The sequence below is a fragment of the Pelobates fuscus genome, chromosome 4, assembly GCF_036172605.1.
Source record: "Pelobates fuscus isolate aPelFus1 chromosome 4, aPelFus1.pri, whole genome shotgun sequence".
NCBI lineage: Eukaryota > Metazoa > Chordata > Amphibia > Anura > Pelobatidae > Pelobates > Pelobates fuscus.
The window spans coordinates 372,797,222-372,824,860 of NC_086320.1; the positions used below are offsets into that span (position 1 = coordinate 372,797,222).

General features: G+C 41.9%; 1 protein-coding gene across 2 annotated transcripts in view; it reads right to left on the bottom strand.

The window, feature by feature from the left end:
- The window catches only part of CRHR2 (corticotropin releasing hormone receptor 2), a 303,929-nt gene that overhangs the window by 95,043 nt on the left and 181,247 nt on the right, over window positions 1-27,639 (bottom strand). The window contains exons 1-2 of one of the 2 annotated variants that reach the window (XM_063452733.1): window positions 26,141-26,417; window positions 25,921-26,040 (exon numbers count right to left, since the gene is read on the bottom strand). In XM_063452733.1, coding sequence (XP_063308803.1) covers window positions 25,921-26,040; window positions 26,141-26,258 — 238 coding nt within the window. In that variant the 5' untranslated portion in view covers window positions 26,259-26,417. Of the gene's footprint in view, window positions 1-25,920; window positions 26,041-26,140; window positions 26,418-27,639 lie in introns of those variants that run through there. The other variant, XM_063452732.1, reaches the window with a different exon arrangement.

Consider the following 27,639-nt stretch of genomic DNA (forward strand, 5'->3'; position numbering starts at 1 on the left):
CAAGTACGCTGATTAATAATTTGTAATTTATGAAGATTGGATGTATATTTTGAAAGTTATAGTACATATATAAAAACTGTATTTTTCCTGCTTGTGATAATTATGTTAACCCATTGTGTACCATAATTAGATCACAGGCAGAGGGGAGGGTTTTGTGTATAATTGCTGGGAGTGTTTTCTGTAATGTACGTGTGTTATTGGTTGCTCTGTAAAACCCTGTGGGCAGTACTAAGTTTGTGGATTGGGAATAAAAGAGGCTGTATGTGCCAGTACAGTCAGTTCTGCTTGACCTCAAAACGAAGTGTCGTCTCGTTATTGGGGGAATTGGATTGTATGTTGATTGCAGGAGTGTAAGCTGATTGTAACTGATCTTTTCCTGTTCAGCTGTTTACAGCATTCATATGCTTGAGAGCATTCGTATGCTTCTCCGGTTCGGTGGTTGTGGTGTCTGCTGCAGTGCTTGGAGTCCTCAGGAAGCGCTAGGAGCATCCTTCAACGGAGGTACCCAGTCGGGGTGCCCGTCGATCCGTTACAATGCCTGATAAGAGAATTTAATTTGCTAGCACTATATTTAACCCTGTAACTTTCCAAGACACCATAAAACCTGTACATGGGAGGTACTGCTCCACTCGGGAGACTTCGCTGAACACAAATATTAGTGTTTCAAAACAGTAAAATGTATTACAACAATGATATCATCAGTAAAAGAGACATTTCTTGCATTTTTCACACACAAACGGCACTTACACTGATGATAGAATTGTTATGATACGTTTTATGGTTTTGCAACACTAATATTTGTGTTCAGCAAAGTCTCCTGAATATAACAGTGCCCCTCATGTACAGGTTTTATGGTGTTTTCAAAAGTTATAGAGTCAAATATAAGGCTTCCCAAAACACCATAAAACCTGTACATATGGGTTACTGTTTTGCACGTGAGACATCGCTGATAACAACTATGTGTCTTGAATTGCAGTAAAATCAAACAGTATTATGACATTCACAGTTAAATTGTCATGCAGAACTAAAAAAAAAAAAATTATTAATTTCTTAATGTTTTATATTTTATTCATATTAAATTATGTTTCATAGCCAAATATTTTATGTGAAATGAAAGCCCTATTTCTCCTGAATAAAATGATATATAATAAGGGGGGGGTGCATTTAATATGAAAGAGGTGAATTACGGTTGAACAGACATGTAGTGAAATTCCAAGTTTTGTTTATGTTTTATTTTGATCAAAACCTGTACATTTGGCTCAGTCCTCAAGGGGTTAAAAGCCATGACACTGTTTTTTAGGAGAAGCATCCTCTGTAAGGTAAGGAATGTTTTGCAAGTTGTCCAGCACTAAAATAGTTAGAAATTAATCTTTCTGTAATGGCAATTTCTGAAGTTTTGATTGTGTCTTCAACAGAGTATAGAAGAATCATTCCTGAGCAAGACCAGAGCAGGCTATTAAATTGTTGTGCACGTTGGAACTAGATCCAGTATTGGAGTATCTGAATAGCCATCTTAAAGCGACACTCCACATACCTAGAGCAGTTTATCTTGATGAAGTGTTTTATGTGTGAAGAGTGTGTCCTCTTTTTTTCATTTTGCAAAAAGAACTAATTTCTGTAGAAATTGGCACTTTTATAAATTAGCTTTCTTATACCCTGCTACCTGGCAATCAGGCAACTAATCTTGTTACTTCCTGGTTGTTTAGCTCAGTGGAGCTGAACTCAATAGGGAATTTTCTCATGCAGAGGGAACTTGCCAGCATTTCGTTTCTGGACTGTCCTTATGGACGAGATAAGACATGCAAATGGTATAGGTTCTCTTTGTAATGTTGCGAGAGAGCAAAAACATTTTTGAGACCTGAGCAGGAACTAATTGAAGGGCAAGCCAGTGAAGTTTCTCTGAGATCTCTCCTGTTCTCAGAATTCTCGTATTCTCTGTGTTTTTGTTGCAAGAGATCACCTGCCTTGCAAACACTTCTAATTGAGCTGCATTTGGAAGTCTGTGATTGGACAGATACAGAAAGTCTGGGTGGGGTTAGAAGAGGAGGGCTTGCAAAGGCTGCAGACAAGAGAACTGCAGCTTTTGCAAGCTTTTTTTTAGATATACCCCGTAACGGACCGTTTTGCTCACAAGAGGTTAAAACCGTTTAGGTGAAATTCCCCTTTCCTGATGCACAGGCAGCTACTGTAAGCACCAATCTCCTGAACTGCAAACTACTCGAATCCTCCAACTCCCGAACAGGAAACACACGAACACTGGAAACAGGCGAACAGGAAAAGCATACAATCAGCTTACACTCCTGGCAATCGGCATACAATCCAAATCCCCCAATAACGAGACGACACTTCGTTTTAAGGTCAAGCAGAATCTGACTGTACTGGCACATACAGCCTCTTTTATTCCCAATCCACAAACATAGTACTGCCCACAGGGTTTTACAGAACAACCAATCAATCCGTACAATACACACAGACACTCCCACACAAAATCCTCCCCTCTGCCTGTGATATGATTACTGAACACAATGGGTGATATAATTATCACAGGCAGAGGAATACCGTTTTTCCACATTATTCATAACTTTGAAAAGTATGCATCACATTCACATAAACATTCACATTACATTTTCCGAATCAGCATACTCCAAATACAAACATATGTAAAAATCAGCCAAATTGGTCCATTGGTTCAAAAGATAGATCGAAGTCCTTTGTGACCAAATGAAGCATGGCTTTTCTGCCCAAAACCAGTTCCACGGAGTCTTCTATCCTGGAGATAATTGAGAAGTAATCCAATTATCTCCAAGGACAGAGGCAAAACTCCATTAAGCACATGGCAGTAAAAAGACAGTAAAATACACAAGGTTACATTTATTACATAAAATACAGACATTCTACCTATCCCCAGATAGCTTAGATCTGAACGCACATTATTACCGGATGGCGCTCAGATCACATACATACAGTTCAATCGCCATGGAGCCAAAGTCTTTCATACAGTCTTTCAGTATACGGCTGGGCTCCATGGCATAGCTATCTGGGGTAGCATGTCTTTAACAGTCCGCAGAAAGGCACGAACCAGCCTTTCTGCATGGAAAAAGAACAGGGACCATAGTCTAAAGGGAGCAGGCGAGCAACCAGGCTTCTCCAGTGCACAGTGGCGAGGTTGGTTCCGCCACATACCCACAATGACAAAATGCATAATTAAATACATGCATGTTTTCATTGGGTGTTTATATACTAAATAGTATTTTTTGCAATTATTTAGTTTTATTTGGGCAGTAGAATGTCTCCTTAACTAACAACAGCTAACCTGCCATTTATACGGCACACCACTGTATGTGCAATGGGCTCACAGTATAGATTATGTACTAAACCTTAAATTATGGAGAATTGATGAGTGATCTGTAAAATTTAGTACAAAATGTCTGAACAGGAATATTTCCATTTTGGTTATTTTTCAAACTTACTTATTTTTGGTCTTTGATGTGCAATTTCCTTATCACTTCTCCAAAATTCCCCTTTTTAGCCAATAACTTCAAATAACTTTCGAGTATTCTCTCATTCACTCTGACTGTACTCGACTCTCTCTGAATTTAAAGCTTACATCATTCTATGAGCAATTCCGCCTACCCACGCTATTGTAAGGAAAGGTTTCTGTCAAAGATCTCATTTTCCTCATACTATAAACACATCATTATTTCACTGATAAAAAAGGACAGAATGAGATTTATTAGAAATGAAGATTTCCCCAAGGAGTGCTGACTTCAAATCATACGAGGTCCTCGTCTCTAAGACAAAAAAAAAAGTCTCTGCACAATTGATTGATACGTGGTGGAATACTTTCATACTGGGAGGTGAAGATAGAAACTATTTCATCCTGGTCAGAAAAGTGTCTGATCTACAATGATGTCACAGGGCAGGACAGATACGTGTATTTGAGAAAGTCAAAAAATCTCATCTATACAGCAGAAACAAAACATTCTGTTCCTCGTGGCAGTAAGATTTCTTTAGAAACCTGTAATTTGCTCAGGAAAGACTGAGTCACGGTGAACTTTCGTGGAATTTTAAAATATCTCTTCGTTTGCTATTGATTTAACACGTCGATATTACAAAGGAATATTTTATTTTTAATGTTGAAGTGTTACTTTTTTAGTTTAGTTTTATGTCCCTGCCCTTTCATTAAAAAACAAACCAGCAAACTCACATTTTATACTGCACCAATGCAATCACCACTCCCCAGATTGGACCGTCTGCTGTGATATCTTTAATACTGATGATATCTGTGCAATCCAGTACTTCTTCCAAACGAGCATTGAGGACATAGAGTGAAGCATAGAGAAGCATTGAATCCACAGTTTCTGTAGGAGAAGCTCTCATTTCTGCTTTGAACAATATTTCAAAGTGAATAAGCAGGAAACCCTTTTGTCTGTCTCGCTTATAGGGAAGAAGAATTACCAGGTCATTTATAGAGGTGAGGGGTCCCATTGGAACTTTTACATAATATACTGCAGTAACATCTGCAAAGAACCTCTGCAAAGCTGTATTCTATTCCGAAGCTGTGTTCTATTCCGTTTAATCCAGGTTACAGCTACAACCTTGAGGTTCACATTGCAAATTGCAGTTAAATTAATTTAATGGTTTAATGTAATGATTACTGCTTCCTGGGGTCCTAACACTGTGTACCAATAATTCTGCCATGAGAATGACGAGGTATGAATACAAGGAGATAATGGGAATCTTTTTATGGCATGGCATGGCACGAGCCTATTATTTAATCCCTGTTAAAGTAACTAATAGATAATAAGACTGTGTCATCGCTCACATAATAGTTGCGTTATTAAAATGTCTGTTAATGGTCTGTAGGAGAATGTTACAAGCTTAAAAGGTGACACATCAAAGCAACTGATTGACCTTTTACCTGGATCCCCACCAGGGACCAAGTGTCGTTCTGTAGCCAGTGACGACATCCGACTTCTGTAGATCTGCAGAAGCCAGAAGTTGGTCCCACTGGCCATTCATTGGCTGAGAGCACCAGCTGACTACTCTAAGGCAAATGATGCAATTTTATGCAAAGGAATATGTTATAGGAGTTGACATTAACCACCATGAACTTTTGTGCCAGGCCGGCTAATTACGCACGAATGACACTGCTGGAGGTGGAGATACTCTTCAAGATTAAAAAGGGTTCAAATCCATATGTGGAGCAAGTGAATGTGAAACACTGCACATACAGACTCTAAGCACCATGACCACTTTAAATCACCAAAGTGGTCATAGTGCTTGGAGAAACCCTTTAATCATATTTGTGTGTATATTGGCATGCGCAGTTTAGGATTTTATCTGCCGGCTGTGATGTAGTTCCCTATCAACCCATGCCAGTACCAAATTCTAATACTTGTGACCTAGACAAACTGTGATGTTACACTCCCCCAGCTCAGTGTGCTTAGTGGAAATATAAATGCAGTAAATAACTTAAAAAAAAACCTATAAAAATAAAAAAAAATTAAAATCAGAAAATATGTGTGTAGCCACGGGTAAGCCAACCGGTTACCTCCACTAATTCCTTCCTTCAGCCGCTCAGGAACCATTTATTGTAATATAAAGAGACCTGTTTCTCCTGAGTAACTGGATGACACACAGTTCTGGAGGTACAACACAATTTTAGTGAGCCACACATGGCTTTTAAGCATAGCCCCATGCAAGGGGTCTTCCACTCATACCAACAGGGGTCGTATCCCAGGATCCTCTACACCAGGGAGCCCAAGTGCAGGAATGGGGGTCTCTGTCCCTATGTCTCCCAAATCTGAAAAACCTGCCACTCAGGCGAGGGGTTTCCCACCCAGGAAGACCGGTGGGTCTTAATTCCAGGAGCCTCTGTGCCTGGGAGCCAAAGCACTGGAAAAGAGACCGTCCCTTTGGCTCCCAGGCACAGGAAAGCCCGCCAAACCAGCCAGTGCCCCATAAGTGTCCTTACACTGGCACATTCTCCGGGCAATCGCTGTCCGCGAGATTCCTGTGCCGACACCTGCAAGGGAGCGTCTCCTTTCGGGGTATGAATGCTTCCCCTGGTTGGCGTTCATCTATACGAAATGGCGGCCACCCAAAAGAGCACTCATTAATTACTTCCCTTGCGGTTTCACACTTATGTTGCCTGTGTGAACATTGCGGTTTCACACTTGTAGCGAGTGCGAACGTTCTAAATAATTGGTGGGAGCGTTCTAATGGGCACTGGGGTTGTTCTCATTCTGTAACGAGTATATACCCCTACACGCAGGATCCAGCCAAACAGAAGACAGCACAGAGGAGAGATACGTCTACCGGACCTTAGAGTGGCCGGACTCGACGTAATAGGAGAAGTACAGAGTCAGGAACGATCCGAGGTCAAGGGCACAAAGAGACAGCGAAAACGAGAACTAGCCGGGGTCTGGTACACAGGAATCAGCAAGCCGGCAAACAGTACAGACAAGGATAAAGCGAAAACGAAGTCAGAATACAAAGCCAAGGTCAAATACGGAGAAACACAACTGAACACAACAAGCACTAAAGGGAACTGTAGCAGAAACCACGATAGGGCAAGGAACTAAGGGAAAAGGGTAAGTATAAATAGGTTCAAAACTAATGTGATTGGCTCCTGTCACTTCCACACCCCCAAAAGGTAAGTGTATGGGGTGTGTGGGATGACAGGGGCCAATGGGAGCCTTTTGGCAATTTAGGCTCCCACTGTCTCTTTAAGAGCGCGCCCGAGACTCGCGGCGCTCTCTTAGATTCAGGCGGGACATGTGACCGCATCTCGCGGTCACTGCCCGCCTTCCTGCCTGAAGCGTCGGATGAGCCGCGCGCGGCTCGTGCAGCCGCAGGACCGCGCGCGGCTTGAAGAGAGGACCGCGGCCGGCCCCTGGGAAAGGTGAGTAACGCTACACATTCAGGAATGATACGGGAAGCAATCCATGAATGCTCCCCCGGCTGGTGTTCGTCTGTATGAAATGGCGGCCACCCAGGGAGCACTCATTAATTGCCTCCCTTGCGGTTTCGCATTAACGCTAGAGGTGAGGGCATTATTCTTGAACGTTCTACTAGCGTTTTAAATGGGATATCGGGGTGGTCCCCGTTCGGAAGCTGAAGGAGTTCCTTTCGTAGGGAGGTTTCCAAACGGAGAGCGGGTACAATAGACGAAGGGCAAGGGAAAAACACACACAGTGTAAATATAAAGCACCTGAACAAGTGGTGGTTCTGCCACAATGTGCAATACTGCAGATATAGCATTATTATGGCAGAATTAAATAATTTACTAATAAAATCACAAAAATATGAATACATGTTTTTTTAAACCCCAAATTATTGATCCTGTTCTACAGTAAAAAGTCCCATCTCACGTCACTGGGCTGTGAGTAAAGTAGACTATAGCTGTGGGAGTTTAATATTCATTACGAAAAAATAAATAAAAAAATGAACAATTGAAACCATTTGTACCTCGTTACATGAATCCAACATACATATAAAGATATAATTCTAATCACTCCTGACTCGCTGGAGGCTGGGGCTACCAGCATGTCTGCCTGTGTAATGATGCCAGGATTGTGTGAAAAGAGAAGTACGTGATTATATACAGAGCTCTTGGGATTTGAAAGCTGCATAAAAAAAAAAATTGAAGGTAGGCTAGAGCACTTCTTCATTTACTGCTCTGCAATTTTAAACTACTCAATGGTTTGTACAGTAAGCCGTGCTCCTTCCTTCACAGTAAGAAGTGTGTGACCTCACTTTCTTCTGCAAATATTGTATGATATCTGCATTCATATGGTTTGCTACTGTATCAGAACTCTAGGTTTATGCCAGAGTATGGACTTATGGCCCAGTTGGACCAATAGACAATCACAGACCGGACGTTTTGCGACTTATCAACATGGCGTAGCTCTGGTCCAGTGTTAGAAATCTTGGGGATTATTATTATTATTATTATTATGATATTTATAGAGCGCCATCAAATTCCGCAGCGCTTTACACTGGGTGGACGAACAGACATGTAGTTGTAACCAGACAAGTTGGACACGCAGGAACAGAGGGGGTGAGGGCCCTGCTCAATGAGCTTACATGCTAGAGGGAGTGGGGTAAAATGACACAAAAAGGATGAGGATAATACAGCAATGCCGCTCAGTACTGAAGGTGTAAGCCTTTACATTTTGTATTCTTTATAAAAAAAAAAAAATCAAGTTTTTGTTATATTTAGTTATTTGTTACAACTGCGCCAGATCTACTATGTAAAGCTTATTAATAGATGTCATAAAGAATTCTAGCAACTGGGTTGAGAATTTGAAATGCACATATAAAAGATAAATTGATGTGAGTTCTAGCTTACGCATAATTAAAATAAAAACATGACTGTTGTTTAATCGCCCTGTCCTGATGCACACGTTTCTCTTTACTCTGAATTGTGGGTAATTCGTTTATTTTAACAAAGACAGAGGTATCATCTTGCAAGCCTCCTGTGAAATGTTTTGATACATTTCAATTTACAACAGAGAATCAGAAAATCTATGCTTACAAAGTTTCCAATTTGTCAAAATCATGTTCTTATCTACACCAGGAGAAGAGTCATCGATTTTACAGGATATTTCCTCTGAAAGGCGCGTAGGGTGGCTGCAGTCCTTTACCTCTTGTCATGACTGCCGTGTTAGGTCAGTGAGACATCAAACGACAAAAGGTACATATCACAAAGTGTATGTGAAATGTTTGGGTAGGAATCAGAGAAAAAAAAAGAATTCAGACATCTAAATAAAAAGTTGCCATTAGGATTGTTATAGGCATGTGCAAATTTTACATTTGTAACACCTTCACTGCAAAGTTGTTGTTTGCTTACATTGGGAAATATTAGGGGTTTATTTACTAAATATTGATCTGTATTGAATTGAAAAAATGTAGGTAAAAAGTGTAACTTTGGAAAAATTCTCCAACACAGCTATAGTCACAGTTAAACCTCTTAGATCACATTTTGCATTCAGTTTTTAATTTATTACCATTCAGCTCTTTGTGAATAAACCCTTCAGTGTCCGGGGGGCTGGGCAGCACGTGGAACATAATTAGGGAATGGTGGGTATCATTAGTGTTAAAACACAGCCATGAAGTTTAATCTACAAAGGATGTTTGCACGGTGCAGAAGGAGCAAGGGGGTCTGCCGGTCCCTCTTCAGAGATACAGATAGACAGAATTAATCTCGGACAGTGAAATTTATTTCTCTGCAGGGTGAAGAGCAAAGAAGAAGCATAGTGATAGTAAGTGAAGTGCTATGGGATTTACTTTGCCGTGCCTTGCAAATATCATTATTAATTATTTCATTAAAATAATAATAATATTTTAACCTACTGTACATACAGTAAGTGCAGTATCTCTGCATATTGCCTGATACCTGTATTACTCCCCCCTACCTACAGCTATTCCTGCAGTAGATTTGTGCATACTGAGGTGGGCTGGGTGTTATTTATTTTTCATCGACTTTATTGGGTCACAATGCCATACAAAAACAATCTGGCGAAAGGAGTTAAAATACACGCGGAGAGGAGTTCTTGCATACTGCTTTGTTAATTGGATTTAGAAGTTGCAAAAAAATACAACGAAATCCTGATCCTAACTAAGCTGGATTTCAGCATGAGTTCCTGGTGCAACCTGTGGCTTTATGCTGTTTTTAATGACCCGAACCACAGAAATAATGTCAGGATCCTGGCAGATTCTGGCAGGGAGGTGATCTCAAACATGGATTTGTCTTTGTCATACTTTGCCATTAGCGCTAATTAAGGAATGTTAAAAAGGATATTTTTATCCTTCATATATATTTATATGTATGAAATGTTGTTTAAATGCACGTTTACTGATTTAATAGACTTCAACCTATAGATGTGAATGGACAAAAAATATAATCTTCTGAATAAACTTCAGAGGTCAGAAATAAGTCTGGAGATTGTATCCTCTAAAAGCCATAAATAGAATTTTAGAACATGGAGTAGCATAGTGCACAGACGGCATATTATTAGCAATACGCAGTACAGGGTAATTCATGCCTTAAAGCGGCACTGTCATGCCGAACTTACCTTTCCTCAATCTCTTCCTCTTCTACCCCTCTCTCAGGATCTGTTCTTCTTTTCTTCCTGTCTCCTTTAGTTTTCTTTAAAACCATAAGACAAAGTAGGGACTCTTTGTCTTATGGGATTCCTCCGCTTGACCAGCTCTGACCAGCGGAGGAGCAAAGTGTGCTTCATTTCCGCTGGTCAGAGCAATTTTCCCATGATCCCTAGCTTTCCTCCCTGTTCCCACAATGCTTCCTGTCAGTATTGCCAAACGTCCTGTCACTTAGACAGAACGCCGGCAAAACTGCCGAATTGCATCCTAACAGAATTCTCCATTGGTGTTAGGATGCAATTCGGTACTTTGTTTGTATCGGAATTTCATTCTAATGAATGAAACTCCGATCCTATTCATTGCCGCGGCTGCCCACGGCTGCCCACGGTATCAGGGAGCTATCTACTAAAAGGCTGAAAGACCTGAATTGGTCTTTCAGCCAACTTTACTAATACTAAGTAAAGATTACTTAGTATTAGTAAATAATATGCCCCTACTCGCTATACCGCGAGTAGGGGCATGTCTAGTAAGCAGTGAGCAGCCTGTGGCTGCTCACTGTAAAAAAAAAAAAAACAAAAAAAAAAACAATAAACACCCCCCCTCCCCTGCGCGAAGGTTAAAGATTGGGGGGGGGGGGAACTACTGCCCCCCCCCCCGGCCCCCACCCCTGCGCGGTGGGTGGGGGCCCTAATAAAACAATAAGGGGGGGGACCTACTGTCCTCCCCCCCGGCCCCCACCCCTGCGCGGTGGGTGGGGGCCCTAATAAAACAATAAGGGGGGGGACCTATTGTCCTCCCCCCCTGGCCCCCACCCCTGCGCGGTGGGTGGGGGCCCTAATAAAACAATAAGGGGGGGGACCTACTGTCCTCCCCCCCGGCCCCCACCCCTGAGCGGTGGGTGGGGGCCCTAATAAAACAATAAGGGGGAGGGACCTATTGTCCTCCCCCCCCTGGCCCCCACCCCTGCGCAGGGGTGGGGGCCCTAATAAAAACAATAAGGGGGGGGGGACCTACTGTCCTCCCCCCCGGCCCCCACCCCTGAGCGGTGGGTGGGGGCCCTAATAAAACAATAAGGGGGGGGACCTACTGTCCTCCCCCCCTAGCCCCCACCCCTGCGCGGTGGGTGGGGGCCCTAAATGAACCCCCCCCCCATCAAGGTGACTAGGGGTCCCAAGCCCCTAGTCACCCCCCACCCAAAACATTCTATCCCCTACCTACCCCCCTCACCCTAAAAATAGTGAGGGGGGAATAAAATAACTAACCTGTAAAAAAAAAAAAATTAAACTTGCCATTTGACGTCTTCTCTTTTCTAAATTCTTCTTACTTCAGCCCCCCAAAAGGCCAAATAAAAATCCATAAACCCGTCGCACTTTAAAAAAAAAAAAAAAAAAAACGAGCGCAAACAAAAATTAATCCATCTTCACCCATGGAGGGCACGCCGCGTACTGAGCTCCGCAGGGCGGGTCAAGGCTTATAAAGCCTTGCCCCGCCCTGCAATTAGGCTAGGAACACAATGATTGCTTGGTTTAAGCCAATCAGAGTGCTCTGTGTCATTTTACACAGCGTGGGAAAATTCAAAAGAACTTTCCCACGCTGTGTAAAATGACAGATCACTGTGATTGGATGGTTTTCAAGCCATCCAATCACAGTGCTCTGTGTCATTTTACAAGCGTGGGAAAATTCCAAAGAACTTTCCCACGCTTGTAAAATGACACAGAGCACTGTGATTGGATGGATTTCAAACCATCCAATCACAGTGCTCTGTGTCATTTTACACAGCGTGGGAAAGTTCAATTTTCCCACGCTGTGTAAAATGACACAGAGCACTGTGATTGGATGGCTTGAAATCCATCCAATCACACTGCTCTGTGTCATTTTACAAGCGTGGGAAAGTTCTTTGGAATTTTCCCACGCTTGTAAAATGACACAGAGCACTGTGATTGGATGGCTTGAAAACCATCCAATCACAGTGATCTGTCATTTTACACAGCGTGGGAAAGTTCTTTTGAATTTTCCCACGCTGTGTAAAATGACACAGAGCACTCTGATTGGTTTAAACCAACCAATCATTGTGTTCTAAGCCTAATTGCAGGGCGGGGCAAGGCTTTATAAGCCTTGACCCGCCCTGCGGAGCTCAGTACGCGGCGTGCCCTCCATGGGTGAAGATGGATTAATTTTTGTTTGCGCTCGTTTTTTTTTTTTTTTTTTTTAAAGTGCGACGGGTTTATGGATTTTTATTTGGGCTTTTGGGGGGCTGAAGTAAGAAGAATTTAGAAAAAAGAAGACGTCAAATGGTAAGCTTAATTTTTTTTTTTTACAGGTTAGTTATTTTATTCCCCCCTCACTATTTTTAGGGTGAGGGGGGTAGGTAGGGGATAGAATGTTTTGGGTGGGGGGTGACTAGGGGCTTGGGACCCCTAGTCACCTTGATGGGGGGGGGTCATTTAGGGCCCCCACCCACCGCGCAAGGGTGGGGGCCAGGGGGGGAGGACAGTAGGTCCCCCCCCCTTATTGTTTTATTAGGGCCCCCACCCACCACTCAGGGGTGGGGGCCGGGGGGGAGGACAGTAGGTCCCCCCCCTTATTGTTTTATTAGGGCCCCCACCCACCGCTCAGGGGTGGGGGCCGGGGGGGAGGACAGTAGGTCCCCCCCCTTATTGTTTTATTAGGGCCCCCACCCACCGCGCAGGGGTGGGGGCCAGGGGGGGAGGACAATAGGTCCCCCCCCTTATTGTTTTATTAGGGCCCCCACCCACCGCGCAGGGGTGGGGGCCAGGGGGGGAGGACAATAGGTCCCCCCCCCCCTTATTGTTTTATTAGGGCCCCCACCCACCGCGCAGGGGTGGGGGCCAGGGGGGGAGGACAATAGGTCCCCCCCCTTATTGTTTTTATTAGGGCCCCCACCCACCGCTCAGGGGTGGGGGCCGGGGGGGAGGACAGAAGGTCCCCCCCCCTTATTGTTTTATTAGGGCCCCCACCCACCGCGCAGGGGTGGGGGCCGGGGGGGGGACAGTAGGTCAGTAGGTCCCCCCCTTATTACCATTTTTTTTTTTTTTACAGTGAGCAGCCACAGGCTGCTCACTGTTTAGTGGACATGCCCCTACTCGCAGTATAGCGAGTAGGGGTATTGGGGAGATTTTAATCTCCCTTGTCCTATTATGGGGGTCATATTGACCCCCATAGAGTGAGGGGGGACATGGGGGGCTTAGGAAGTGGCGAGGAGCACTGCTCCCTGCCGCTTCTATAGTTACATATTACAAGGAGGGAGCTGCACGCCGGTAGCTCCCTCCTTGTAATAAACTGAACGAACAAACTAACACTGATACACAGTGTTAGTTTGTTCGTCTGATTTTTTCTATTCATTCATTCGTCTGTCTGATGAATGAATGAATAGATGAAATTCCCGTTCGCATGTCCAGGTGTTTCACTGGGCATGTGCGGGAATCTCACAGTCTGTGTAGTGTGGGTAGATGACGTGTCCCACAGGGACTTCACCTACCCACACAAAGATGGCGGCGCCCTGAATAAAGATCGGGGCAGAAGATAAAGAATTAAAAAGAGGTAATGTGGGGGGCTTAGGGGCATTTGGGGGTGACTAGGGGGTCGATTGGATGTAGTGGAGGCGGGAGGGGGGTTAAAAAAAAAACGGGATTCGGCATGACAGTGCCGCTTTAAATGTGTATAGCCTGGAGAAGAGAAGGAATAGTGGTTAAAAGGGATTTAATTCTGTAGAAAAAGGGGAGCTGGTAGAATAGCGTATAATGTCATGCTGGATGGAGGGATATTTATTTACTTTGAAAGTTACTCACCACTGTAAGTCGTCACATACTCAACAGGGCCAAATTTCTACTCGCAGGGCTACATTTTCCCTCACTGGCAACTTTCAGCCCAGTGAAATGGCCAGGTAACAAAGTAGTCCAAAAATATAATAGGTCATTATCAAAATCTCTAATACACAGAGACGTTGTAGAATGGTCTGGTCTGAAATCTCCTGTACAATACAGATACCTGGTTCTAGCCAGGCAGCGGTACTTACTGTATGTTGTCATTATGCCCTTATACAGTCATATGTTTGTAATGTTTGTCCTCATGTAGCAAATTAGGATACCTGACCATTTTAATTTCTTTTACATTTGTCACACTTATCATATGATAAAAAAAATGGCATTTGTAACTATTTATGAATCATCCTGATGTATTGCAAGAAGAGGGCTGCCACCATTTTTGGACAAAAATATAAATAAATTAATGATTTGTGAATATTTATCCTAGGTTTGTTTCCAGGTTATGCATCACATGATAAAAAAAAGTCCTTTTAAATAAAAAGTGCTCACTATAAAGGGTTAAAGCACTAATTATGACACAAATGTTTACTTAACATCGAGTTGGGACATTTCTCCAAATTTACTATTACCTAATATTTTTCAATTGAGTTTTTTTTTTTTTTTTATCACTGTAATTCAGTGTATAGTGAGAAAACCTCATTATGTTGGAGAAAGTCAGGTTTATTTCAATACGTTTACCATAATATAGGCATTTAATTACGGCGAATATTTTTCTTTTGGGCTAACTTTTTTTTCTTCTCAAATTGCAGCCAATGTTAAGAAATGATTGAAGACAAACAAGGTCAGAAGATATTCCAAATGTTAACAGGAAACACGAGTTCTATTCGGGGATATATAAATGATTACGAACACTCAATCACGCTTACAGACAAATAAAATAACTTTGAGCTGGTGCCTGCAGTTTCCCCAGGAATAATGACAGAGATAAACTGTATTATAAACGAGTTTCACTGCAGACCAAATGAGTGCTCTTCAAGCAACTGAATTCCTCCAAAGGATCTCGGTTGGGAACAATTTTTGCCTCTGTTATTTTATTTTCCGTACCTCAAGCTCAAAATATGTTCTATTGTAAACTCTATGCATTATTGGCTCAATATCGCAGCCTGAAACAGTGCAATCTCACCATCTATACGGTTTAGGCAACACAGATTGATATTAATATGCATTAATATCTTTAGAGCACTGACTTGTTCTGCGGCACTATACAATGGATACAAAAACAAATCAAGCAAATAACTTGTGACAGGTAATTTAGTGAACAGACGGAAATACCTTCCAACTGTCCCGAGTCTAGTGGGGCAGTCCTAATTCTGAATCTTTTCCTGCTGTCCTTTTTTTGGAACTGCAGCTCTGGAATAAACAATTCTCCAAAAGGCAAGTCCATACTTTGGCTTCCATGACTCGCTAATGATGAGTTTTGTGTCACAGCCTATTCCCTTGATTCAGGATCTACCACCCTTCGGAAGCAGAGTCTCCAAATGGCTTATTTTTACCTTAACTTTTTCACTTAATGGAGGAAGTGATGGACAACTCTTTGTCACAGGAGATTTGTTCTCAAGCAGTTTAGGGATTTTTCCAGGCTCTCCTACATTTGCCTGGTATGTGCAACTACTAATAACTGTCTAATATGCATGTTGATGGTGCGCGTGTACCATATATATGTTCTTTTAAAGTCTGAGCGTTAGCGATATGCATTTACAGTTAAAACTCTGTGCCGTATTAAATATTTTTAACAATTCCCACAGATGTCTATCCAAATACAGACACTACTCACTTACCGACCGGGTCCCGTTCCTACGACCTGGTCGTAGAACGAATAGGGAAACTTCCCTGAACTTAGACGAACTCACTAGTGCAGAGAATTCCTCTAATCTATGCTCGGGGAAGTTTCCCCAAACATAGAGGTATTCCATGCTCTCGTGCGTTTGTCTATGTTCGGGGAAGTTTCATGTGCATCAGAGCAGGAAATCTCCATGACTGCTCGCACTTACGCCTGGTCGTAAGTGTGAGCCGTCGTAAAACATGTAGGTCATTAAATGAGGACCACCTGTATTCCGCACCGTATAAAGAATTGATTATTTGAAAAATCTGTGAGGAAATACCAGTGTTTGACATACAAATGAATATAAAAAGTGAGAAAACAATAATCTGCAATGTTGCTGCAGTTTTGAGTTTGTGATAGAGAAGGCTATTCACTAAGCAATAATATACAGGGGTTAGGGAACCTGTCAGTCACAAATCCTGTTAATGAGGTGTTTATGGGCTTTTTGCTGTAAACACGGTCTTTTCAGAGAAAATGCAGTGTTTACATTACAGCCTAGTGATAACTTCACTGGCCACTCCTCAGATGGCTGTTAGAGATCCTTCCTGGGTCATTGCTGCCTAAAATGCATCTAAACATTCCCTCTGCATGCAGACACTGAACTTTCCTCATAGAGATTCATTGATTCAATTTATGTCTATGAGGAGATGCTGATTGGTCAGGGCTGTGTTTGAATCAGGTTGGCTCTGCCCCTGATCTGCCTCTTTGTCAGTCTCAGCCAATCCTATGGGGAAGCATTGTGATTGGATCAGGCTACCACTTCTGATGATGTCAGCAGACTGCTTGTTTTTATTTTGAGGCAAATAGCATGCAGATCTACAGCTTCTGGCTTGAATACAGTAAGATGTTGCTATATTTATGGAGGCATGAGGGGCCCAGGGGGGCCAGATGGTGGTGTTGACACTATAGGGTCAGGAATACATGTTTGTGTTCCTGACCCTATAGTGATCCTTTAAATAATTCATAAACTGCCAATATATAAATGAAAGCATATACATCCTCCTACAAACAATGTGAACAGCGTCCCATAATGCACAGTGACAATGTGACATGTACAGTGGCAATGCATTATGGGACGGTGTTCACATTGTTTGAGTTATGGGAGCTGCAGTTTGTGTGACTATTTGTACAGCTAACTGGGGACTTTATATTTTAAAGACTACAGACAGAAAAAAAATAAAAAAACACTATGAATATAACTTGTCATCTCTGCATATTCTTGGATACAAAGCTGTGTAGATTGCATTGTATTACCTTTGAAGTCAATATAATGTAAAATTTGATATGTCAGGGCACTTTAAGAACTGACAAAAATTTGGGGAGAAAAGTAGAAGAAAATGAAAAAAAGTATTTGGGGAGAAAAGTAGCGAGAGTTGGACTAACCATCTTCCAAGATGACTTGATTAGTAAGAGATATCTGACTGTTACCTACTCAAGTCAAAATTATTCTTCGTAGATCATAACGAAATCCAGGGCTGGGAGAAACTTGGAAATGAAAATCTCTAACAAATTAGAAAAGATACAAACTAATCTCTCCAAAAACACGTTTTTCTTGTGAAATATTACTTTTTTCAATAAGAACAGAGAAGTTATGCAAACATTGTAAATCGATTCTGATTGTTAAAACATTTTAGAAATAAGAGACACATTCATTTTTCTCTTTCCACATTTGAGAAAGAAATGATTAAACTGTATCATAAAAAGACCATTCCTGATGTGTTAAAACGTAATCATCATTGAGAGTTAGAACAGTGAAGCCTCTAGTTTAATGTCGCTGGTGTTTGCAGGTATATTGAGAATAGTATCGCAAAATCTATTTGTATCAGTTTATATTGTACTCACAGAAGTACAATTGATAGAGGTCATATTGCCCACTTAAGGAATATTACACCAATGTTCTCTTAAAGAGTTACTCCAACCACCATAACCATGTCTGCATGTAGAAGTGATGATGGTGGTAGGAATCTGTACGTGCAGTGTTTATTTGAAACACTGCACACATGGAATTATTAGAATTCTTGTGACTGGGACTACTTACACCCACATCCCCGACCCATGTGATCTACGCAGTCAGGAGCTCTGCATAAGTACCTTCGATGTGCTCACTTGCCACTGATTTGCATTTACAGCTATTCAATTTAACCATGGGCCAGCCTCAGCCCAGTAGAATATAGAAACCAACTGCAGAAAGAAGGTTCAGGCACTCCAATGCTTTATAGGTACATTTAAACTTGACATAGACCCATTTATATTTCGAAATGTTTCTGTGTTCCTCTGGTTCCAATAAATGTCCCTATAAAGCATTGGAGCGCCTGGACCTTCTTTCTTTAATTGGTAAACAAATAGATCATGACTCAATCACTAAGAACATTGTATGAGCACACTCGCTAAACCCTTGTATGAACACAATCGCTAAACCCTTGTATGAACACAATCGCTAAACCCTTGTATGAGCACACTCGCTAAACCCTTGTAGGAGCACAATTGCTAAAAACATTGTATGAGCACGATCACCAAATCCTTGTAGGAGCACAATCGCTAAAAACAATGTATGAGCACAATCCCTAAAACCTTATAGGTGCACAATCGCTAATCCCTTGTAGGAGCACAATCGCTAAACCCTGGTAGGAGCACAATCGCTAAAATATTGTAGGAGCACAATCGCTTAACCTTTGTAGCAGCACAATCACTAAAATATTGTACGAGCACAATTGCTAAAACATTGTATGAGCACAATCACTGAATTATTGGTAGGAACACAATTGCTAAAAACATTGTATGAGCACAATCGCTAAACCCTGGTGTAGTAACCAACAGATTTAACAGCGAGTAGATCATTGGATACTTTGGTCAGTGCCGTTTCCACAGAGTGCTTAGCGCGGAAACCAGACTGAAGCAGATCTAGCAGAGAGTTGGACTCGAGGAAGTCTGTCAATCTCGCATACACAATTTTTTCAAGGATCTTGGATGCAAAAGATAGGACGATAGTTGGATGGGGAGTTAGGGTCACGGTTGGGCTTCTTTAGAATTGGGGTTACAGTTGCATGTTTGAAGGGTGATGGAAATATACCAGAGGAGAGAGAGATTGAGAATTTTAGTGAGAGGTGGAGAAAGAGAAGAAGACAGAGTACGGATGAGATGCGAAGGAATTGGATCTAGGGAGCAGGTGGTGGGGCGGGAGCACAATCGTTAAAATCTTGTAGGAGCACAATCGCTAAAACTTTGTACAAGGCTTTGTAGGAGCGCAATCGATAAAACCTTGTATGAGAACAATCGATAAAAACAGTGTATGCGCACAATTGCTAAACCCTGGTAAGAGCACAATCGCGAAAACATTATATGAGCACAATCGCTAAAAACATTGTATGAGCACAATCACTAAACCCTGGTAGGAGCACAATCGCTAAAACATTATATGAGCACAATCGCTAAAAACATTGTATGAGCACAATCGCTAAAAACATTGTATGAGCACAATCGCTAAAAACATTGTAGGAGCACAATCGCTAAAAACATTGTAGGAGCACAATCACTAAAAACATTGTAGGAGCACAATCACTAAAACCTTGTAAGAGCACAATCGTTAAAACATTGTAGGAGCACAATCACTAAAACCTTGTAAGAGCACAATCGTTAAAACATTGTAGGAGCACAATCACTAAAACCTTGTAAGAGCACAATCGTTAAAACATTGTAGGAGCACAATCACTAAAAACATTAGGGGACTGATATTGATAATAAGTTTTAGGGTTATTTCGAGGCACTTTAAACCTAATTAATTTCTTATATTATAGATCCAAGAAATTAATTTTAATACAAGAAATCGTTATAGATTACAGGCATATTGTATTTTTTACAGCAATAGCTCCCTGTAGCAAAAAAATATATATTTTATGGTAAGTAAAATAATCATTAAAAGGAATACTTTAAACACCATAACCACTACAGCCTGCCCTGGCACCCTCCCAGAGTAAGTCGTCAAACCAGTTAAGAATAATTTTACAACTTTCCTGGGACCCCCAGGTACCTGCAGCCGGCTTCTGGAATCTCTTTGCAGAGAGAATCCTAATAGCTACAGTGAGCTAAACAGTGCAGTGTAGGGATGCTCTCATGGACTGCTTTCAATCTATGTGCAAGATCCTGCATCTGGGTCTGCTCAGGGGAGAAGGACTGTCTCTTAATCAGGCTTCACACAATAGACTTAGCAGCTCAGTGTTTTCAATATTTACAATAAAACTTAGGGCAGCTTCATAAACACAAATCCAATATGACTGCAATGCTCAGAGGGAAACGGTGAGGAAATGTGACTTATCCCAGTCTAATTAAATTAAACCATCTATATTAAAATATAGAGCTATGATAAAGTGTGTCTCGGTAGACCGGTTCAAAGAAAAAGAGTATATTTTAATTATGGTATACCATAACAAACAATTGCATAGTATATAGACATTATTAAACATAGCATAATATATTTGTCTATAACATAGCATACCCCACACATCTTTAAACACAATTCTACTGATTGCACATGGTCATTCTCTGCACTCTATCCTCCCAGTAACTCTCTGCATCCTATCCTACTGATTATACCCTGCCCTCTATCCTCCCCCCACCCCCCCTCACTTATTCCCTACACTCTATCCTCCTGGTCATTCTCTGCACTCTATCCTCCCAGTCACTCCCTGCACCCTATCCTACTGATTATTCCCTGCCCTCTATCCCCCACCCTCACTTATTCCCTACACTCTATCCTCCTGGTCATTCTCTGCACTCTATCCTCCCAGTCACTCCCTGCACCCTATCCTACTGATTATTCCCTGCCCTCTATCCCCCACCCTCACTTATTCCCTACACTCTATCCTCCTGGTCATTCTCTGCACTCTATCCTCCCAGTCACTCCCTGCACCCTATCCTACTGATTAGTCCGTGCCCTCTATCCCCCACCCTCACTTATTCCTACACTCTATCCTCCTGGTTATTCCCTTCACCCTATTCTCCCAGTTATGCCCTGCACTCTATGCCCCAGTTATTCTCTGCACTTTATCCTACTGATTGTCTCCTGCTCTCTATCCCAGTTATTCTCTGCCCTCTATCCCCCACCCCATTTATTCCCTGCAGGGCTCCCCTCTATATACAGTGTAAACATGGCTCCTCTCTATATACAGAGTAACATGGCTCCCTCTATATACAGTGTAAACATGGCTCCTCTCTATAGACAGAGTAACATGGCTCCCCTCTATACAGGGGCATAACTGGAGCATTTGGCACCCGGGGCGGATCCTTTATTTGGCACCCCCTCCCCAACTTTGAAATGTAAAAAACAACTGCAATTTTTTTTTAAATGTATGTGTATGCAGTGTGTGTATAGTGTATAAAGTGTATGCAGTGTGTGTATAGTGTGTGCAGTGTGTGTATAGAGTGTGCAGTGTGTGCATAGTGTATGCAGTGTGTGTATAGTGAGTGTGTGCATAGTGTATGCAGTGTATGCAGTGTGTGTAGTGCATGTAGTGTGTGCAGTGTGTGTATAGTGTGTGCAGTGTGTATAGTGTGTGCAGTGTGTGTAGTGTGTGTATATTGTGTGCAGTGTGTATGCAGTGTGTGTAGTGTGTGTGTATATTGTGTCCATAGTGTATGCAGTGTGTGTACAGTGTGTGTATAGTGTGTACAGTGTGTGTATATTGTGTGTACAGTGTGTGTGTATATTGTGTGTATAATGTGTGTATAGTGTGTGCAGTATGTGTATAGTGTGTGCAGTATGTGTATAGTGTGTGCAGTATGTGTATAGTGTGTATATAGTGTGTATGCAGTGTGTGTATAGTGTGTATGCAGTATGTGTATAGGGTGTATGCAGTGTGTGTATAGTGTGTGCAGTGTGTGTATAGTTAGTGCAGTGTGTGTATAGTGTGTGTATAGTGTGTGCAGTGTGTATGCAGTGTGTGTAGTGTGTGTATATTGTGTGCAGTGTGTATGCAGTGTGTGTAGTGTGTGTGTATAGTGTGTGCATAGTGTATGCAGTGTGTGCATAGTGTGTACAGTGTGTGTAGAGTGTGTGCAGTGTGTGTGCAGTGTTTGCAGTGTGTGTAGAGTGTATGCAGTGTCTGTAGAGTGTGTATAGTGTGTGTAGAGTGTATGCAGTGTGTGTAGAGTGTATGCAATGTGTGTATAGTGTGTGCAGTGTATGCAGTGTGTGCAGTGTATGCAGTGTGTGTGCAGTGTATGCAGTGTGTGTGCAGTGTCTGCAGTGTCTGTAGAGTGTGTATAGTGTGTGTAGAGTGTGTATAGTGTGTGTAGAGTATATGCAGTGTGTGTAGAGTGTATGCAGTGTGTGTATAGTGTGTATGCAGTGTGTGTGCAGTGTATGCAGTGTGTGTGCAGTGTATGTAGTGTGTGTAGTGTGTATGTAGTGTGTGTAGAGTGTATGCAGTGTGTGTAGAGTGTATGCAGTGTGTATGCAGTGTGTACGCAGTGTATGTAGAATGTGTGTAGAGTGTATGCAGTGTGTGTAGAGTGTATGCAGTTTATGCAGTGTGTGTAGAGTGTGTGTAGAGTGTATGCAGATGCAGTGTGTATGTTGTGTGGAATAAGTGCTGCCACTTACCTGTCCCTCCCATCCTCCTCGACTGGTGGTCCGGTGGCACAGCATCACTGGGCAGTTTAGAGGGGCCCAGTATTCTCCATGCTCGTTAATAAGACTATCTACCCGAGTTTCCCATCCAGCAGCAGCAGGGTCCTCTGTTCTCACGATCCGCGAGAGCGTTGCTATGGCAACCCACGGCAACGCTCTCGCGGATCGCGAGAACAGAGGACCCTGCTGCTGGATGGGAAACTCGGGTAGATAGTCTTATTAGTGGCCGGTCCCTTTACACAAGACACAGGGCGGCATTTCGCCGCCCCTGCGAAAGTTCGCCCCGGGCACCCCCCTAGTGAGTGGTACCCGGGACGGACCACCCCCACCGCCCCCCCTTAGTACGCCACTGCCTCTATATACAGAGTAACATGGCTCCCTCTATATACAGAGTAACATGGCTTCCCTCTATATACCGTGTAAACATGGCTCCCTCTATATACAGTGTAACATGGCTCCCCTCTATATACAGTGTAACATGGCTCCCTCTATATACAGAGTAACATGGCTCCCTCTATATACAGAGTAACATGGATCCCTCTATATACAGTGTAAACATGGCTCCTCTCTATATACATAGTAAAATGGCTTCCCTCTATATACCATGTAAACATGGCTCCGTCTATATACAGAATAACATGGCTCACTCTATATACAGAGTAACATGGCTCCCCTCTATATACCGTGTAAACATGGCTCCTCTCTATATACAGTGTAACATGGCTCCCTCTATATACAGTGTAAACATGGCTCCTCTCTATATACAGAGTAACATGGCTCCCTCTCTATACAGTGTAAACATGGCTCTCTCTATATACAGAGTAACATGGCTCCTGAGCTGCAGGTGGGGGCCCTATAAAAGAATAATGGGGGGGACCTACTGTCCTCCCCCCAGCCCCCGCCCCCGCCCCTGAGCGGCGGGTGGGGGTCCTAAGTTACAATACGAGGGGGGGACCTACTGTCCCCCCCGGCCCCCACCCCTGAGCGGCGGGTGGGGGCCCTAAATGAAAATCCCCCCCTCCCCCATCAAAGGTGACTAGGGGTCCCCAAGCCCCTAGTCACACACCCAAATAAAAAAGCCCCTACCTACCCCCCTCACCCTAAAAAATACTGAGGGGGGAATAAAATTACTGCCCTATAAAGTAAAATTCAACTTACTATTCAACGTCTTCTTTTTTCTAAAATCTTCATTTTTCTGCCCCAAAAAAGGCCAAATAAAAAGCCATCATACCCATCGACCTTAAAAATAAAATAAAAAATCAGAGTGCAAAAAATGTTTTTATCCATCTTCACCCATGGAGGGCTCCGCGCAGACTAGGGTATTAACATATACCCTATTGTTACAATTGTTACTTGAAAAGCATGAGGAATGCCATTGGGGTACCACATGCTCATTTGTTATACCTCCATGCACTACAAAAATAAAGAATTTAAAAGATAAATAAAAAAAAAAAAAAAAAAAAATGTATGCAGCTTCCAAATGAATCTAAAATGAATGCTGTCCAGGAGGTGGGAGGGTCTGCTGCTGATTGGCTGGAATGTGTCTGCTGACTGTGAGGTACAGGGTGAAAGTTTACTCAATGATGACGAATAGGGGGCGCCCGCCGTGGCGAACGCGAACACGCTATGTTCGCCAGGAACTATTCGCCAGCGAATCGTTCGGTACATCACTACTATACATATATATATTATACTATACGTTATATTATTATACTATACATATATATTATTACACTATACGTTATATTATTATACTATACATATATTTTATTACACTATACGTTATATTGTTATTCTATACACATATATTATTATACTATACGTTATATTATTATACTATACATATATATTATTATACTATACGTTATATTAATCAAGAGGGTTTGGAATGGGCTGATAGAAGCTCGAAGCGTATATGGGCACTTTCTGTGTGACAGTTTAAGTTCTTGAAGTCAAGTCTCAAAAAATGTGTTTTGTAGCTGTCGTCTGGATTTTTCTCTGGAATTTTGAGTGAGCAAAATGTTTCCCTGAACGAGAGAAAATTATTATTAACATATTTGCAACAAATGCTGCAGGTGTCGAGACCTGCCATCTCTCCATAACTCTCCATAATGTGTTATTCCTACAATCTGTTTCTGTCAGGTAATGAAAATGCATATTGCATTATGCAACAGAACCGGCAAATCAGAGCTTTGTTTATTAAATTAGCATCATTAAAGCGTTCAGCTCTCTCAGCCGCTCAATGTGCAGGTTTCTTTCCAGACGAACACATCCATCCCGGTAGGCTTCCGTGTAAGAAATATTGCTAATTATCGTCAAAGACTCGTTATAAAGGAAAGTATTTTCCCATAACTCCTGTGGGCACCTGCTTTAGATCGTTCTATTCAGAAAAAACTGCTTCCACTTATCAGTCAGATATACACCAGCAGGAAATCCATTCATTCATTTTAACCTTCCGATTGCCAAGATTAGCAAGTTCAAACGGCTAATTACTAACGAGCACTAAACAAAAACGGAAAGCTCTCATCGATTAGCTGTCAATACTAATATAGACAGACACATCACGAGAGACCAATGCATGGGATCTGATAATTAATAACATACTCAGCTTTTACACACAATGATCATTGTTTTCACTAAATCCATAAATGTAGGAGATAGTCATGGGATTTACACATTTTACGTAAGGATGGCCGAGCAGGAAATATGAGCAAATTGGAGATTTTTTTTTCCGGTTAGTTTTTTCAGCACTTTAGTATATAAGCCCCCAGTGCAAAACAGAGGAAAGTAAGACTTAGTGGATGGATCAAAGACAGAACCTGTAGTTTTTCCATCAATACTTATTTAACATTATTGCCATGAAAGAGATTACCACACTCATTGGATTTGGACTGAAATTCCTATTATTCGTAGCCAGCCTCCGCAATAATTTCTTTCATTATTTCTAGTAAGTGTTCATAAATTAGCAAAACAATCCAATAATACGGGAATTGTAATTGATGACAATCTCTCTCCTACATATCACTGCTTAGTAAATCCCCTGGTACATGCACAAACCAATGAGAGTCCATCCTAAAAGCAGTGGGGTAATGGGTTCTCAGACTTCGTTTAGCTTTAGATGTTATCATGGGTTAGGAATATCCTGAACTGACATGTACGTCAGAAATTGGGGTATATTCATCATCAGTGCACCGACCCTTTTATGGGTTTAAAGAACTAAATATTGAATGGCATTCTGTTTTCTCCATGGTGATTGTCATACATTTAGCACCTTGCTCTAGTACTTTTGACTTAATAAGCGTGGCTCCAGGTGCAGTACAATTTTTACAGAAATACCAACTTTGTTAAAAGCTGTTAAAATGGAAGTTATTCATGAACAAGAGTTTATCTGCACTTTAAACTTGAAGTAATTAATACATGAATAATGAGCTACATTATGAGTTGTTACATGTGATGAATGGGTGAACATGCTGTAGTAGATCATGGACATTTGTTTAAAGTTCCACGTTTGGACTTACTTGTCGTGTTATACTTAATCCCATTGAAGGTATCGGGACATGGTCTTTCTACCAGTTCCCCACCGAAGCTCCTCGGCCAACACGTACCAATCTGATCAATGGTGGCACTGCAGTAGGAACCTTAACAAAAAAGGGAGAGAAAAGCAGAGAAGAGGAAGTTAAAAAATGAAGTTAAAATATCCCCAGCAGATCTTTCTTTACACGCCCCTCTGAGTCCTACCATCATATCCCAAGAAAGGAGAAGAGTTGTTGAAAAAAGCATCCTGAAAAGCATCCAAAAGACTGCAGTTGGCATCAAATTCATCTATGATGATCTCAAAAATGGTGCTGTCCATCATAATTAAGAGGGAGATAGCTCGCTGGCAGCTAGTTGGGAGGATTACTGATATCTCAACATCCAGCTCTGACAGGAGAAGCTGCTGTTGGCAGCGCTCAGGTGTTCTATAGACTATAAGGCTGAGCTTTGCAGCCAATCACAAGGCAGCTCTTGCCTTGTATTGTCCTCTCACTTCTTGACGGCTCTTGTTAGCTCTGTAGTGAGCTGGGCTCTGCACTGTGTGTGCGTGTGTGTGAGTGTGTGTGTGGCTCATGCATGAGGCTTGACAATCTGCACACATACTGCAGATAACTTCCAAGGAGGGAGGGTTGGTGCTGCTGCTGGGAGAAGATGGGCTGTACTACATACGACAATTAACCCCTCAGTCCTACAGCAGGGAGATAGCTTGACTTGCTGCAAAAGTACAATCTCCGGCATGTCAGCTATTGCAAAGTGCCGCACGGGAACCAGCAGGTTTTTTTCCCCCCAGCTATTTCTGTTTGAATGGGAGTATTAACCTGTTCATTGCCAAGATATACTTTACAAATGCAAGGAGAAGGGTGCACACAGCAAGCAAATGACTTAAAAAGAAGCCTTTTTAAAATGAATCTCACAATAAATACAGTAATCTTTAGAGTTTTATTGACGGGTGACGGGGAGACAAGAGACGTGGCAAAAACAGGGAAACAACTAAAAATTAACACAGGTCCATCAGACATTGCAAGTTATTATTGTTAATATTAATGTAGGTTTAACAGGACTTTTTTTTTTAGGTTGGCCAAACTTACTGTTTTAACCCATCTTGGTGGCACATCTGGGGACGATAGGAGAGAAAGTCGAATAGAAGTAAAAGCATTAGGAGCTCTGGTGAATGGTGGATAACAAGCAATGTAACTTTCAAAAGTTTTTGTCAGCAGCGTACATCTACAAAAAACATTCTGTTTATTGGGCACACCAAGACATGCAAAACCACGCTGAACTGGCTGCGGTGTCACTACATTAGTCCAGGTTCCAATTCCAAATGGTATGACCCACTCAATGAATGTCTTCAAGGCTAGACTTGGAGATTTGTATCAGTTCAAACTACGATTCATCGTAATGTGGGTCGGGTGATCGGTCGAATTCCTGAACTCTGAACCTAAATGTACGTGAATCACAAAACAATGGAAAGACGCAATGCCATACACGTTTGTTTGGCTTTGTGATTCTAAATTTCACCATTGGAAGAAAAAGAGATGATTGGTGGATAGTTGACAGTCAATGCATGTTTATTTTATTCACAGATTAAGTGAGAAGTGACCAATAGAGAGGAGCAGTAAAAACAATATTTCAATATATTTATAAATGTATATAGTATACTCCTATCAGTAATACATAATATTTTTGTGCCCCTCTTTGTTCTG